Below are 16,146 nucleotides of genomic sequence, written 5' to 3' on the forward strand. Positions count from 1 at the left end.
CCTGCTGGGGGGCTGTTAGCTGGGGTCCTGCTGCTGGTGCCGGCTGCTGCTGTTGCTGTCGCTGCTGGCCAATCCATAGCAGTTCCACTTTCTCCAGATTAAGTCGCTGGCCAGATGCCTGGGCAAATGTTTCCATGGCCTGTAGGAAGGAGGGAACTGATTCCGCGCCATCCAACGTCACTTCCGTGTCATCTGCATATTGGCAGGCGGTGACGGGATTTGGGTCGGACGGTTGCAGCTTAATTCCCACCTCCTGGCTCCGGAGCCAGCATTGCAGAGCTTGGGCGACGAAGAGGTACAGCAGAGGCGCCAGGGGGCAGCCCTGCCGGACACCAGCCTCCATGTCTACCAGCCTGGACTTGTACCCGTTGACCATCGCCCGGGCTCGGGTTTCGCTCAGAAGCAGACGTACCCACGCACACAGCTGTGGCCCTGCCCCCATCGCCTCCATGGCCGCTAGGAGAAAGCCGCGATCCACTGTATCGTATGCTTTGGCAAAGTCCAGGAATGCCAAAAGCCCTTGGCGGTTCTGCTTGCGGAGGAGGTGTGACAGGTGGCGCAGGAAGAGTACGCTGGCCCCAATCAGGCGCTTGGGGAGGAAGGCGGATTGCTCGGGGGTGATGACCCGTCCCAGGGCGGGGCCCAGGCGGTTCGCCAGTACCTTAGCAAGGAGCCGGTAGTCCGAGCATAGTAGTGTGATGGGGCGGTAGTTGCCTGGGAGCTTGGGGTCGCCTTTTTTATAGAGCACTGTGATGATCCCTTCAAGGAAGCCTGCGGGCACCTGCCCGGTCATGCCAATGGCAGTGAACAGGCCTGCCATGGTATTACCTATGGCTGACCAGAATTTCCTGTAGATGTCGGCCGGGATCCCATCCCACCCTGGGGCCTTGCCAGGTGCGCTCTTCTTGAGTGCCTTCCGCAGTTCGGTGGCTGTGATCTTTTTGGCTCCAAGCTGTTCATCTGCCTCTGCCGGGAGCTTAATGTTGGCTGCGGTGAGGGAGTTCAGTACGGCTTGGCGGGCCTGGGGGCAGATGAAGTCCGGGGCCTTGCTCACATCCTTCCAGAAGTCGGCTACCACCTGGGGCAGCTGAGCGGGGTTGGTAACAAGTCGGCCGGACGAGGCTTGCATGGCGACAGGGGCTGGTTGTTGGTCTACAGCCTGGGCCTGGAGGAAGGCTGTAAGGGAAGGGCTTGGCCTCTCCCCTGCCCGCAGCCAGTGGGTGCGGGCCTCCATGGCATCCTTCCGGCAGTCTTCCCGATGTGCTCGTGCGAGTGTTGCCTGGGCTTCGACCAGTTGTTGAAGTGGCTGTTGTGCTGTGGGGGCTGCATCCACCGCTTGCCTTGCCAGCTGGACCTGCGGTAACACCTCCCGAGCCCGGGCCCCTGGTCTGAGCTTGCGGTGTTGTGCCGCCTTGTTGAGCTGAAGGGCCAGGGTGCTCAGCCGGCGTTTAAAAGCTGGCCACCACGCAATCAGGCCCAAAGGGTTGTCCTCCGCAGATGGTGCTGTGGCACACTGGCTGGTGATCCATGCCTCCATGCTTGCGGCGAGGTCCTGGTGTGATGTGAAGGCCAGACGCACTCGTCGATTCCCTGGGCCCTTGCTCTCTGGTCGGCATGGCAGCAGGTGCATGACCATTGGCTTGTGATCCGACGGTGTTTGCACGGCAATCTCCGTCTTAGCAATGTACGGCATGGTGCCATGGTCTACATAGATGCGGTCTAGGCGGGAGGCCCCGACGCAGGGAGCTCTGTAGAAGTGGGTGTAGTCACAACTGTATGTATGTATGTATGTATGTATGTATGTATGTATGTATGTATGTATGTATGTATGTATGTATGTATGTATGTATGTATGTATGTATGTATGTATGAGGGAACTGAGTGTGTGGATATGCGTTAGTGCCCGCGTGTACTACATGATACGCGATAAACATGCGAGCCACGGGCAGGAACTGGCGGGATGACTAACTTTACAGAGTCTTAGCCGTAGGCACATGTTTTGTCGATGCTACAGCCATATGTCGCGACAGTCCAGCGGTGTAGTCAGGTTGTGTGGGAGGTTGTAGGTGACACGCAAGGGATTGAGGTGAACGGGGGACCCGTGTAGATGTCTGGGATGGTGGGAGCCGCATGAGGCTTAGCCGGATGTGTAGGAGTATGGGAAGACTGTTACAGAGCTGCTGTTGCTACGCCGCTGCGGCGGTGGCAGCTGAGAGAGGATGCAGCGCCCAGCGGTACTTAGAAAGCCGCTAGGCATTTGGATGATGCTCGCCAGAGAGCGGACGAGAGTATGGCGCAATTCCAGTTGCAATTGGGGATGGTTTGCCCAATCGGTCGATCGGATGTGAAGCCGACCATGTATAGACTACGACACGGACCGTTGTGCCGCAGCAGCCATTGGGAGCTACAGGCTCGGTTCTATCCTATCTCGGTCCAAGATCAACTTCTGTGTACACATGACCGTCACGATCATTGCCCTGACTGACACAACCGCCGAAGGCCCCTTTATTTAAACGCCCAGTCTAATCCTTAGGTCCAGAGTTGTATTAGGAGAACATAAAAAATATATAAGTTGCCCTACAATAGAGTTTATACACATAATCAATGACGAGGACGACTCCATGGACAATAGCCAGAGGACGCCTGGTCCTTACGTGGACAGCACACACATCGTGTCAGCTATAATACTTACCTCGAGTTTGACCGTCAATGACGCGAACGCAATTAGTACGTAGATCGGCAAGTGCCCTCCTAACGTTTCTATCCGGGTCCGCGTAGACATGATGCGTATTCTATATTTTGCAACTTGAATAAGGTACAAGCTAACAGGGGCAGACTACAAAATGCTTCACAAGTCGGCGGGGCTGCACTTACGGACACTTTACTAAACAAACGGGATGAAACCGAAGTACCTAAGGGACATAAGCATCCGTTCTACAGTAGAGATAAGATGAATGCCCAGCTGGTAGCAGCGGAAACAGACATGGTCAACAGACAGGTTATCACGGCTTCTCCAATTTCACGAGCAATGGAAACATTAGGCTGTCAGACCATTTCGTTTTCAATAAATATTTATGAATACAAAAGTTGCTTGACAAAAGATTTCTGTGCAGCTTTAGGGCGCGGGCGGCGTGGACAATCAAGTAGTTTTGCAGTTCAGACGGCCGGCGTTTGTTGGATGCCAAGCAGGTTTTATCAAAGGACAAAAGAAACACATTATATCGTTTAAAGTTGTGTTAACCTTAGTATATCCAGAAGCTTGTGAAAGCAGGAGCGGTCATCAGGTAACGACAGCCCTCCACAGCACTCGACAGCTGGATGTAAAGGCACAATTTGCAGCTCCTTATGGATGCAAAATCCGCTCAAAAGGCCCTTATGTATCCGCCCACCAGATTCCACCATTTGTTGCGCTGCGCATGAAACGCCGATTTCCACACCGTGCACGCCGCAGGCGCACATAGCAGGCGGTACGTCTACGGCCGAACCTGGCGGTACGCCATCAGATTCAAATTTAGGGGAATGTGACCAAAGTCAAGTCACTAGCATTTTTGCAGATGAACGCCTGTTTACGACCTGGAAGGAACTCTCGAACATGAGCAGCTCCAAAGCATCTTTGCACTTGGCTCTGCTTGCCCTATCTTTGACAACGTTTGCCGGGTAAGTCTTGCTGCGCACTGAGATCGAGAATTTTAAAAAAAATACATTTTAGGTTCTCTGCATCGATTGTATTTCCTACCTTAGGGTTACCCGGGGCATTCCGTGAAGCTGTCAAATTCTTGCATGAAGCAGTGCGATACCAACGAAAGCCAGCCAAAATCACTTAATCCAGGTGCAAAAGCTGGACAAATGTGAATCATTCCATATTTATCATGTCGTTTTGCGCTTTTCAAAGCGTATGCAACACCCGCGTTGCAACATCCGCGTCCCCGTGTGCGCAGGCAGACCGCAGAAGCCCGGCTACATGTCGTTCCCAGATCACAGAGGTCCGTCGTCAAGCCCTCCAAAGCCATCCCTCGCACGCGGACTCCTGCTGCTCGCGCCGCGCCGCTTTTCCCTTCCTTGAGCAACTGCGCCCAGAAGCCAGACTCCACTGCCCTCCGCATCCATCTGGAAGCCAACCGAGATACGCCTTCTTCAACCTGGTGCTTCAGCTTCTACACGGCCGCACCTGCGGCAGCAAATGTATGTCCTTGTTCCTTACGACACCGTGCAGTCAGGGGATGGACTATCCAGTCGTTTTTTCCAGTCGAATGAAGTGACGTTCGCGTGGGTGAGATATGACAACCCATAGACACTCAATATTATTTAGACACTCAACAGATGGCTCTTTGAGGAGGGGTTGGGAATTCGGAATAGCCGCGGCAACAGCAGACTTTCAGATGGCCAGGGCGGGGAGGTGTTTGCAAACGTCTGCGCTGTTGTTGATGAACAAACTCTACAAAACCTGGCTCCCTACTCCACCATTTCTCCGAATGTGTGGAGCGCAAGATCCGGACCTTCAAGTAAAAGAGGAGTCCGGTGTCAAGGTGCTTACCGCTACCTACCCAAGAAACGGGGGAGCCCGCACACTGACTTCCGCCTTACCTCATCACCCTCACCCAATCATCTACGCACTCACCCAATCATCTACTGATTCATGCTGCGCCCCGTCGGCCTTTGCTGTCCTGCTGCGGCGCAGGTGCCCTGCGGCGCGGCCACCTCCCTGGAGCGTCTTCACATCTGGGCCTCCCACAGCAGTCGCAGCAACATCTCCCGGATGACCCTTCGCACCGAACTCAACGAGCGCGTCTTGCACGGTAAGGTTTAATCTTCGTGCGCATCATGTCCACCAGCACACCCATCCGCGTCGACGGCATCGATTTTGGCATCGCAACGGCCTAAGGCAGTTTTATTTCTGCCTGCTAAACAGACAGCCCCAGGCCCCAATACCCCTTAGGATATTATCGTATATTCGCATATCCGGAAGCTCTCCTCCCGGAATTCCCACTCCATATGCCGCGCCTTTCTTACATGCGAAGTGGCCGCCTTCGGACTTGTGACTTCCTTCGGACCCCCCCCCGCTGCAGCTGGCCAATCGAGCCACGAATCCGGTGACTGCTTTTCAGCTCTGCATCATACGAGTTCTGCAGTTTCCATTAACACAATTTCCTGTGCCCTTATCTTTCCCCGTCGTTGCCGCGACTCATCATCCTCATCTTGGTCATGACTAAGGCTCTTGGGTGAGCAAGGGCAGCCGAGAGAGTCCCTTTCGGGACGAACTGGTTTTCAGCAAGTTGAAATGGACTACGGACTACATTGATTCAGTCAACCCTCGTATTTGCCTCACACTGCGCGGTGGCGCCAGCCTAGATGAGCTCTGCCAAGGGCCGCAAGGTGAGAGAACAAGCTGCCGGCCGGAGGGCGCGGACTGGGAATGTGGGCCAAGGGGTGCGCTGGCCTCATCGATCTCTCTCTGTGGGGTTGTGGATGCGGTACAAGGCAGCATACCGCTGAAACTAGGCAGAGAGTGTGGCGCGTGTGGGTGTGTCGTATTGCCGGTAAAAGCTACGTTTTAAGGAGAAAGGCAACATTGTTGCAGCGGAACGATGGCCGCAAGGATGGAGCGTGGGCCCTGGGCTGCAAGGGCTGGTGTGGAAGAAAGCGGTTCCATGTGACTAGGGGAGAGTGTGAGTTGGCGAGATGTCGGCTCCTCAGACGATTGCCCCAGGCTCCAGATATCCACCACGTGCTGCTGGTCTTGCGAGTTCTGGCCATAGGCAGTTAGTCCCAGATGTGGCAACAAGCTGTGAACCGCCTTTTCCATTTCGCGACTTCTGGCCTGCCGCAGGTCGGTGCATCGTTGGGCTGTTCAGCTCAGGCGACAAGGGCGTCAAGTGCTGCCCGGTCTACCCAGTTGTGGTGGAGTGATCGAGGCCTCTCCTGGCTGCGGCATGGATTATAACGGCCATTATGTCTTATTCATGTTCGGAGAACACTTTACTGCCGGTTTTCGGCTTTCGACCAACGCTTGGTCAAAGTCCAGCTCGCTCTCGTACGGCAAACTTTTTTGCAGGACAGAAGTATGATTTATTCAGCTGGAGGAAACTTGCATAGAAGCTCTTAAGACTTCCGCAGCGTTGACAGCAATGTGTTTGCACGATGAAGGGTCACAATTGAACGGTTTCCTAGCTTTGATATTCCAGTCACATCAACATCACTTATGCACGATGCGGGTCTGATTCATTTCATTTCGATTAAAGCGGTTTGCTTTAGGATTCCTGCTTTTTCTACCTGGAATTGCACAAAGCCCTTATGTAATTATTAAGGAATTGCCGTCAACAGAGCCGAAGAGCTCCACAACTGCATTATCGAGCTGTGTAACTGATTCCGATAGAGGCGGCAGAGATTGCAGCGGATGACGCAAAAACAATTTGTCACGCGCAGAGCATCCTTGACGCTTCTCCATCCAGAACAGGTGCTGACAGCGACCACCTCGCTGCCAAATCCATCTACTGGCCTACATTTTTGCAATCAACGCGGTGTGCACCTCTTGGTCAAGCCCGGGTCGGGCGGCGCCGCTGGAGGAGGCCGACAGTGTGGCTGCCATGCCACATTCTGTTCTATCTCTGTGGCCTCAGTAGCCGCATCTGATCCTGTAGACAGTCGCCGGAACAGGAAGACAGACCGTGAAACTGGCCGTGAGGCCTCGGAACGACATTCTAACGGACATCCGTCGGCACCAGCTTCGCTCGAACGGCTTCCAGTGGCAGTTAAGAAAGGTGGGCCCTCAGGCGTAAGAGCCTGCGGCGTGAGTCCATTAAGCGACACCGCAAGCCTGTCTTGACCCCACTGCTGCTTCTTCCGTTGGACCCTGGACAAGGCCGCTAAAAGTTGCCCTATCCACGTCTCCGCTCGGCCAACCCCTCTGTTGGGGCAAGAACTGCTCTCCGTACCCTGCACCCTGGGTCCTTGCTCCAACGTGCCAGTAACCACAGCGCACAGACCACACAAGGAGCACACATCATCTTGGGGTTGTGCGAATGCGGTTGTGTGTGAGCGACCGAGCGAGCAAAAGAACGAGGTGGTGTGTATCTATACTATGACGCCTAGCTGGATGAGCCTAGTCCCACAAGTACACAGGAACAGCCACAAGCTTACCCTGACCCAGATCAGATTGTTGTCAGTTTGGCAACATAAGGCTGGAATGAGGTGCTGGAATGATTCAGATCACAACGAATGAAGGGCTCGCGGTCCCCACTCACCTCCCAACTGCGATTGTCATAGTGGGTTGTTGCAGTTGGGTCGTTTGATGCGGCTACGGGCTTTTCCCGTCGGGACACGTGGACAGCCCCTCCTCTCCCTTCCTTCCCCCCATCTGAGTTGCGCCTTGCCGGGCCGAGCTGCAGCGAACCGGGCCGGGTCCCGAAACTGGACAGACGATTTGGGTCAGCGGTGCGAAGTTTTCAATCTGGGTCAGCGGCATGAGCGGCCTGCTAAAACTAGGCCGTGGTGGCCGGGGGCCGGCGCTCAGGTGGCCCGGAAGCTCCTGATCCCTCTCGAGACTGCGTAGGCACCGGTCTGTGCCGCCGTGTGGAAATTCCATTGGTCATTGGAGCTGAGCTTGGTCAAAACGCTGTCCTTAAGTGCTCCTTGACGGGACCGGCTTATGGCATATGCTCACGCCGTGGCTCTTGTTGTTGCACCCGTGCATCCTTTGCGTCCACTCAGCCCCGACGGAGCCCCTACACCGCATTGATTGATTCAAACCGTATTATCTGATTTGAAGGCTTTTTAACGCGGTGTATGTAGATCTCTGATGTATGTGTGATGTATGCTACCTTTCACCTATCTTGCGCACTTGGTTAGTTAACGGCTAACAGCTAATGGCCGGGTGTGCCGAGAAGCCCAGTGCGGATGCACACACACAGACACGCACATTCATACACACTCCCCATGCTGTGCTGTACGTCTCGATTGTACGTCGCCGCAGGCGACCAGTTGCTGCCGTACGTGTGGGATGGGCGACGCATCACGGCCATGAGCGAGGCGGCTCTGCAGGACTCGGATGTGACGACTGGTGGGGCCGGCGCGGCGTGCGCGCGTCTTCGGTGTATGTGTGTGTATGTGTGTGTACGGGGGAATGGAAAGGGAGTTTCGAGGGGGTGCTATAGGATACGGGTTTTGATCAACTTACGATGAGGGCTGGCGATGATCAGGGTGTGTGTGTGTGTGTGTGTGTGTGTGTGCGTGTGCGCGTCTGTTGCCGGTCCAATGGTAGTACCTGAAACCACCGTCACCATCGTTATGCGCTCGGCCATTGGTTTTTCATTTTTGGTTCTCTGTTAACCATTTTTGCCCCTCCTTAGCTCCTTCCTTTTGGGCCCCCCCCACCTTGACCTTGTCCCTGCAACCTTCCTCTGTCCTCTGCGCATGCGCCTCCTTTTTCTGCCCCCTTCCCCTCCTCTCGACCCTTTTCGCGGTGCTTGGTGTATTTTGGACGTCGACATTTGTACCTGGACTTCTGCATCACATCGAGCTGTCATTCCCCTCCTGCTCCCCCCTTCTCCTGGCCGCCCTCAGGCCGCCTCCGCAACTGGCTCCTGGGCGTCCAGCGGCAGCTGAAGGAGGCCTTCCTACCCGACCCCCGGGACGTAACACCCGACTACTGGGAGTGGCTGAGATGGAGGTTGACACAGGTTGGCGGGGCAGGGGTACGGGGGGCAGGGGTACGGGGGGAAGGGGTACGGGGGGAAAGGGGTATGGGGGGAAAGGGGTATGGGGGGAAAGGGGTTAGGACCGTAGCGGCCAAGACAAGCTTCTGCATGCGGCACATTGCATATATGCGCGTATATAAGGAAGGTCCAAAGCTCCCCCCTTCCAGCTCCTGCCCGGGGGCCCGTACATATCGAAGCGCACGCGGGTGCTCCCTTCGCTACTACACCACCCTCCCTCCCCACCAAAAACACACTTCATCTCTCTGACTTTCGCATATAATCCCCCTTCCCCCAATAATACGTACACAACTCTACCGAATCTCGGGCGGTGATGTCGACCTCTAAAACATATAAACAAAACAGTTGACACGTACAACACATAATTTAAAATGTATCGAAACCCTAGACTGGCCCTTGTGGGCCCCTTCACGGCTCGTATGTGCCCGTTACACCTTCGGAAAATAACACAACTCCAGAAGGTATAACACATACACATGATTACATTGGCGCATAAAACCTCTTGAGTGTTCTGTTTTCTTGAAATCTGGGTTTGCTATCGTTTGGCCATCGTGATGATTATTTCTCCCCCTTTCCTCCGTCTCGCGTCGTACTTGCCCGCATCGTTTCCCGGCCGGTCCCTCCGACCTCTCCGGCCCCTGTCAGCGCTTCTTCAGCAGCACCATGCAGAACTTCTCCTTCTCAGCGCTGCTCATGGCCACCGGGCTGGGGGCCAAGAAGGTGCGGGTGTATGGGTGTGCTTGCGTGTGCGTGTATGGATGTGCGTGTGTACGTGTATGTGTGCTCGTAGGAAGAAGCGAAGTGGCGGGATGAGGCATAGAGGCCGGAGGTGGGTGGGTTTAATGAGCGGTCCATGAGTGCTGAAGAGAGCCGTGAAGGGGTGTGGGCGCCGTGTTCTGGGGTGGTCTGGCGGCCGGGGGTGGCCACCTCCATCCGTATCCACATCCCCATTTACATCCCCATCTACATCCACATCTACATCCACGGCCACCCAACTAAGCACAAACGCGCCCACTCACCCTAACCTTCCTTCCTGGCCCTCCTTCCTCCTTCCTGGCCCTCCTTCCTCCTTCCTGGCCAACCCGCGTGAACACCCTTACTCCCACCTCCTCAGGCTTTTGCCGCCTCCGCCGCCATCAATTGGCTGCTAAAAGACGGCGTGTCTCGTATTGTACGGATGAGCGTGTCCACGTCATTCGGTCAAACTTTTGATGCTGATCTCAAGGTGAGCGTTGCGTTGGGCCTGTTGAAGGCGGCGCTGAGGCTGAGGTTGGGCATCAGCGGGCGACTAGAGAATAAGATTTGTCTGTTTGTCTGTCTGCCTGTCTGGGCGGCAGGGTGGGTGAGGCTGGGCTCGCAGCAACCAAGATTGGCTGTATCCCGGTTTCCCGCCCCTCCTGGTGTGGTTCGTCTTTCCCCTCCTGGTCTGTTCCTCCCTCCCTCCCTCCCTCCTCCCGCAATACCCACCTCCCCTCTGCGTTTGCAAATTATCAAACTCCTACCTCCTACCTCGCCTGGGGGCTGGGTGTCACGAAACCAAGGGCAGTTGTTTCTGGTTGCTTTTGCGCATATTTAGTTTTGCATACTTTGAAGAGCATGAATTAATATTTAAAGGTTGTTTTGGCTCCATCTCTCTCCTTTTGGACCTGCACCTGCATCCGCACCGCAGCGCATGCGTTTCATCACCTCTCTCATCTTTACAGCCTGCATGGCGGGGGAGTTCGCCACGCCCTTCTACCCGCAGCACTTTGTGGCGCTGGCGTCCATCAGCAGCGTGGGCAGGGCAGTGGGTGAGCGCGCGTTGCGGAAGCACGTGAATAGCCCTTAGCGAGCTATAAGCAGGGTTTAGTCAATGCTTGGTGGGCTGTTAGTGTTTTTATTAGTGTTATGATGAGTGATATTTTAGCCCACTAAGCGCTACTTACAGAACGGGTTCTCTGCTTAGTGCTGCGAGGAATGGTGGGGATGGCGAGGTGCCTTCATGTAAGGATAGCGCAGCAAAGAACCTTCGGGTAAATTCCAGCCAGGAAAGTAGAGGACAGGAGGATAGTGGCGGGGTGAGGTGGGGTGGGGGGCGGGCGAGGTGGGGTGGGGTGGGGCGCGGGTGAGGTGGGAGCAAAACGAAACACATGCGATGCCGCCAGACACCGACCTGGACGCGTAGGAAGATGTGGAGTGGGTTTGCCGTCCTCCTCACGACGCGACGCACCATTGGAGCTGTGACTGCGGCAGGGATTGGGACCGCGTTTTGGGGTGTGGGAACGCGTAGGCATGGCGCGGGGTGGGATGGGGTGGGGTTCAAACGAAAATGCGTCAAGATAACCCCCATCCTGCTGGGTATTTGCTTTTGCATTTGCCATCGCCATCATCATCATCGTCGTCGTCGTCAACAGCAGCCTATGATTACCACCCACCTCCTGCTCCCGCTGCCCACGTCAGGTCTGTCTGCCTTCGTCGCCACCCAGCCCGCCTTCCAGGCCGCACTGGCTACCGGGGGCAACCTGGCGGACCTCACATCCAAGAACCAGGCGCAGCACATGGTGGGGGCCCTAACCTGGGGCTGGCTTGGGTTGGGCCTAGCTGCTTTGCCTAGGGCGGGTGGGGTCGCGGCTGCTGCTGCCGCTGCTGATGCTGCTTATGCTGGTTGCGCTGGCGCACCCGACCCATGGGTCGCTTCGCTAAGAGGCTGCTTTTGATTGTTTGTTTTCGCAGGTGATGGACATGTTGGCTCTGGGGGTGTCCGCAGGTCTGACCTGGTTGTGCCGGGGTATGCCCCGCGGAGGGCTGCTGCTGCCGGCCGTCATGTACCCGCTGTGCGCTGCAGGTGGGGGGTGGGGGTGGGCGCGCGGTGAGGTTTGGTGAGGTTGAATGTTGTGGCTGTGATGGCTGGGAATAGAATGGGTAGTTTGGTTGTATTGCACCCTGATTTAGTTCGAGGGAAATGGAGGTGGCGGGTGATTGTGAGGCCGGTGAGGCCGGCAGGCATCTTTGGGGTGGCAGCCTGGGCATTGCTGCGTTGCAGCTCCCGTCCCGCCAACACCCTCTCTTCAACCTTGGGCTTACAACAAGGTTCTGGTTGGGCTACGGGGGGCAGTTGCCTGTTGTTGTTTTTTGCACCGGCACTGGGTAATTTGGACGTCGGCGGGTGATCCCTTTGCGCATTTCGCAACATCGTACGGTTCCCACCAACCCCATATGCTCCTACAACACCTTCCCCCTAAAGCCCTAACCGTACACCGTGGACCTGGGGCCCCAACCCCGCCACTGCCACACCCTCCTTCCAGGCGACCTAACTTGCATCTGGCACGAGCTCAAGGCGGTTCAGTTGCGGACACTCAATCGGGAGAGGGCGGAGATGTTGATTGAGAGGTGGATGAGGAGGGGGGCAGTGCCGGATGCAGCGGAGGTGAGGAAGGGGACCCGCCTGTGTAAAGCGGCCGAGGGTTCCGGGGCGATGATGGTGCGGCTGGGGCGAGTGCAGCATATGGGTTTCTTTGTGTGTATATGTACGTGTGTGTGTGTGTGTCTGTGTGTGTGTGTGTGTGTGTGTGGCTGGGAATTTCTGGTACGTGAGGTGTGCGATGTGTATGGTAGGAGGGGCGTGTTCGAACGTGTGTGTGTGGGGGGGGGATGGAGAAGAGGAGAGGTAGGGGGGATGGTGGGGATGTGGGGTAAACGGGTCGTGGGGTAGGGGCGGGCTGGATGCTATCGTTAAAAAGTAGCGCAGCGTCACGGCTGGAGGGCGGCGGGATTGGATAAATGCTTGTTGTGTCCCTTGGCTTTCCTCGACACTTTGGCGGCTTTGCGGTTCGGTTCGTATGACCCGCTTGTGATCCAATGTTTCGTATTCCTTACCTTGCTAACCTCCTTAACCTTAACCTTAGTAACCTTCGTTTCCTTAAAATTGATCTCCTGCGTGCAGATTAGTGCGGCGGAAAATTTGATACTGCCTTCCGACGTGTGGCGAGGACTGCTGCCTCTGAGGATAGGGCCCCTGGACCGAATCGCGCCGGCCAACCCGGAGCAGCTCCGAAAACTGCTGAGGGAGTACGACGGCGAGGAATATGTGCTGCACGTCGCCGACCGGAGCGGTGCTGCTGCTGCAGGGCCGGCGGTGACAGCCGCCGCTTGCGGCGACGGGAGTGGCGACGGCCGGGGTGTTGGTGGAGGCTGGCGGATGCCTGACTGGTTCCCTGCAGCACATTTGCTGGGCAGCAGCAGCGGCGGCGGCGGCGGCGGCGGCGGCGGCGGAGGCGGTGGTGGTGGTGGTGGTGGTGCGGGGCATCCCGAGCTGCTCGTCTCTTTGAGGTAGGCTACATGGAGTGTAGGCTGATGGCTGAGAGCTCTGGACCGAATGAATGAGGGCTGTGGACGGGTGTGGGCTGCTGAGCAAGGGGTTCAGAACGGGGTTGGAAGGGGGGCGGAAGGCAGGCGGGAAGGGGAACAGGTGTAAGGCGAAAAAGGGGATCCTCGGGCACCGCAGAGGGGACGTTACAGGAAGCGATTTGCTCGGCTGTTTTATGGACTACCTTGGGGCCCAGGATGTTACAAACTCATTTTAACGGAGCTCTCTACCAGTGGTCGTCATCGGAGTTAGGCCGTCTAGGCCAAACTTCATTTCCTATGTTCGCGCGCCCCGAATTCGAATTATGCACATCCCGTTGCTGTACACCTGCCGTGCCAATCAAGAGAGCTGTATGCATGCCCCGCGCCTACGTCGCCACTACGTCACAGCACAGCGACATGTGCGTTTTCAGCACCTTTTCAGCACCAAACCCCCACGCACCCCCAATTTAACAAAACTACTTCTCACCAAAGCTTCCCCCCTGCGTCTGCCGGTCTTGGTTGCCCCTTTCCTTTCGCATCGTACTCCGGTCGTATGCTGTCGTACATTTGTTGTTTCCTTCACCACGATGCGCCATCATTACCACCACCACCACCAGCGATCGTGCTACTCCCAGCGACATCGCCAAGGCCCTTCTGCATGCGGCCTACCTGCGGAAGGTACGTCCCTGTTGCTTGACGGGAATATCTGTCTGTTTGTCGCTCTGTCTGTCGGTTTCAAATGTCCGTCGGCCTGTCCAAATTACTGGTGCTGCCTGCCTGTCTGTCTGTCTGTCTGTCTGTCTGTCTGTCTGTCTGTCTGCCCGCGTGCAACCATCGTGCAACAAAAGATGTTTTCTGTGTTTGCGATGCTGCTTCCCTAAACCCAGAATCCACCCCTCCCGGGGCGCCCTCGGGCCCAAAGCGCCCTACCCATTTCTGGATTCCTTTTGGAGACCCGCCTTCGCCGCCTGCCTTTCTCGAAAACCGTCTCAACTCCCGCACAGGCGGTTCTCGAACATTGTGTGGACCAGCCGTCCGAGACCCACTACCACCATCACAAACAGCTGCACCACCACAACCACAACCAGCACCATATCCACAACCACCACAGCCTACACAGCCTTCACAACCACAATCACAACCACCAGCAACACAAACAAGAACAACACCAACAGCAACATGCGTCCCTTGAGAGCTCAGCGCAACCGCCTTCCCAGCAGTGCCCCAAAAACCTCCTCCCGCTCCACCACCACCACCATAACAACAACAACAACAACAACAACCACCTTGGCGACCGTCATGAGCGTGATCAGAACATTGCGCTCCTCTCCTCATCTGATGTGGCCCCCGAGCGCGACTCGGGAAGCGACCGAACTGCCATTAACCACTACAACCGCCATAACAGTCGCAACGGAAACCACAGCGGAATCCAGCAGCTGCTGTTACAGCGTCAGAAGCAGGCACACGAACGCTGCGCTGCAACGGGCGACGGTGGTGAGGGTGACGGCAGCGGTGTTGGTGGCGCCAGCGGCTGCAGCTCCGTCCTGGGTCACACCCACGACCACATGCACTGGGACACCCGCCACCACATGCCTTACCACCACACCCACTATCACACCCATACAATCCAACCAGCCCACCCCCACCCATCCGCGCACGCGCACGCACACGGGGAGCCCAGCACAGGCAACGGCAGCGGGTACGTCGCGCGCACGGCCAGCCTCAGCATAAGCCAAGGCCACGGCGGTGGCAATGGGAATAGCAATACCAGTGGGGCCTTACACGGAAATAGCAGTGGGGGGCAAGTCGGCGGCGGCGGCGCTTGCTGTACGGCTACGCCGGGGCCTGGGGAGGGCGGGCCCCGTCACGACCACCATCCGTTTGATCCATGTCGCGGCAATAGCAGCAGCAGTTGTAGCAGCATTAATAAAGGCAGCTGTAGAAGCGACGCTGGGGCCTGTGGCGGGGCCGCTCCGAAACCACGGTGGAACATGATGGACGCGGGGGTGTGGTCGGCACTTATTCAATCCAGTCGTCGAGAAGCGGACCGGAATCTGCCTCGATTGCTGCGGGAAGCGGAACAGGTGCGGCTGGCTGTCTTTGAATGAACTTAGCCTCGAGGCATGTGGCTGTGCTTTTGTATGTATGTGTGTAAATGTGCGTGTACGACGTGAAAGGACAAATGTAAGTGGGTTTTGTTCCGATGGGGCTGTTACGTGTGACAGAAACGAAAGGTTAATGGAGGGGAGCCTGGAGGAAAAATTGAAGGTATCAATATGTCACACCCAATTACTCCGCCTACGGGCATCTAGGCGCCGGCTAGGAAGAGCGGCGGCTACCCTAGCAGGGCTGAGAGCGGTTTGCTGGGGGATGTTAAATCCACGCAATGCTTGTGCCCTCATGCCGCGACCCCGGTTACATGCCTGCATGCGAATTTGAATGCAACTCAAACCCCAGACGGGCCGTGTGCTCAGCCGGCTGCCTTTCCTCTACCCTTTTGCGTGTGTGGAGGGTCACTTCATTCAAGCTGCCCTCCCACCCGCCAGGAGCTCCGCACATGCCGCTCTGTTTCCCCCCCCCCTTCCCTGTACTTAACAGCTTCCTCCCTCCCCCCTTGCCTCCTTCCCTTTGCCAAACGTTTTGCCTGGTGCCGATGCGGGCGCTACCGCGATGGATGCCGCCACCGCACCGTGATTCGTGTGTGTGTGTGTGTGTGTGTGTGCTTACACGTGTGTGGGTGTGCGTATGTTTGTACATATACGCGCGTGTTTTGTCTGTGGTTGCAGGCGGGCTGGAAGCTCAAGCCCTTCATGCTCAACACCACAGAACGAGTCCAGTTCGTCAGGTTGTGAGGGGAGAGGTCGGAAGGTCGGGAGGCCGGGAGATATAGATGGGCCACGCCGGGCTAGCTTGAGAGCAGCGGAGGCGTATAACCTTCTCTGTACCAGGGAGGACGGTTGGAGAACGGGAAGTAGTGTTGTGGCGGAAGCATTGGCGGCACGCTATCAATGCTAATGCTGCTGCAAGGGCGCGAGGCCGTGTACTGCATAGCGGGGAGTTCTTTTTGTGTCACAATGTGGGGCACGATGTGGGCAGCGCCGACGCGCTG

General features: G+C 56.6%; 1 protein-coding gene across 1 annotated transcript; it reads left to right on the forward strand.

Annotated features, from left to right (window-relative positions):
* Positions 1-3,562: 3,562 nt before the first annotated feature.
* VOLCADRAFT_121395 (uncharacterized protein) lies at positions 3,563-15,889 on the forward strand (the record flags this gene model as incomplete). The annotated part of the gene is made up of 17 exons (XM_002955134.1): positions 3,563-3,657; positions 3,939-4,182; positions 4,679-4,796; positions 5,212-5,373; positions 6,618-6,758; positions 7,970-8,056; positions 8,560-8,675; positions 9,357-9,431; positions 9,826-9,936; positions 10,381-10,501; positions 11,151-11,251; positions 11,424-11,535; positions 11,996-12,117; positions 12,634-13,019; positions 13,655-13,715; positions 14,042-15,121; positions 15,824-15,889. The coding sequence occupies exons 1-17, from the start codon at positions 3,593-3,595 to the stop codon at positions 15,887-15,889; spliced, it is 3,168 nt and encodes a 1,055-aa protein (XP_002955180.1). The 5' UTR covers positions 3,563-3,592.
* Positions 15,890-16,146: the final 257 nt, after the last annotated feature.

The sequence above is a fragment of the Volvox carteri genome, assembly GCF_000143455.1.
Source record: "Volvox carteri f. nagariensis unplaced genomic scaffold VOLCAscaffold_49, whole genome shotgun sequence".
Lineage (NCBI taxonomy): Eukaryota > Viridiplantae > Chlorophyta > Chlorophyceae > Chlamydomonadales > Volvocaceae > Volvox > Volvox carteri.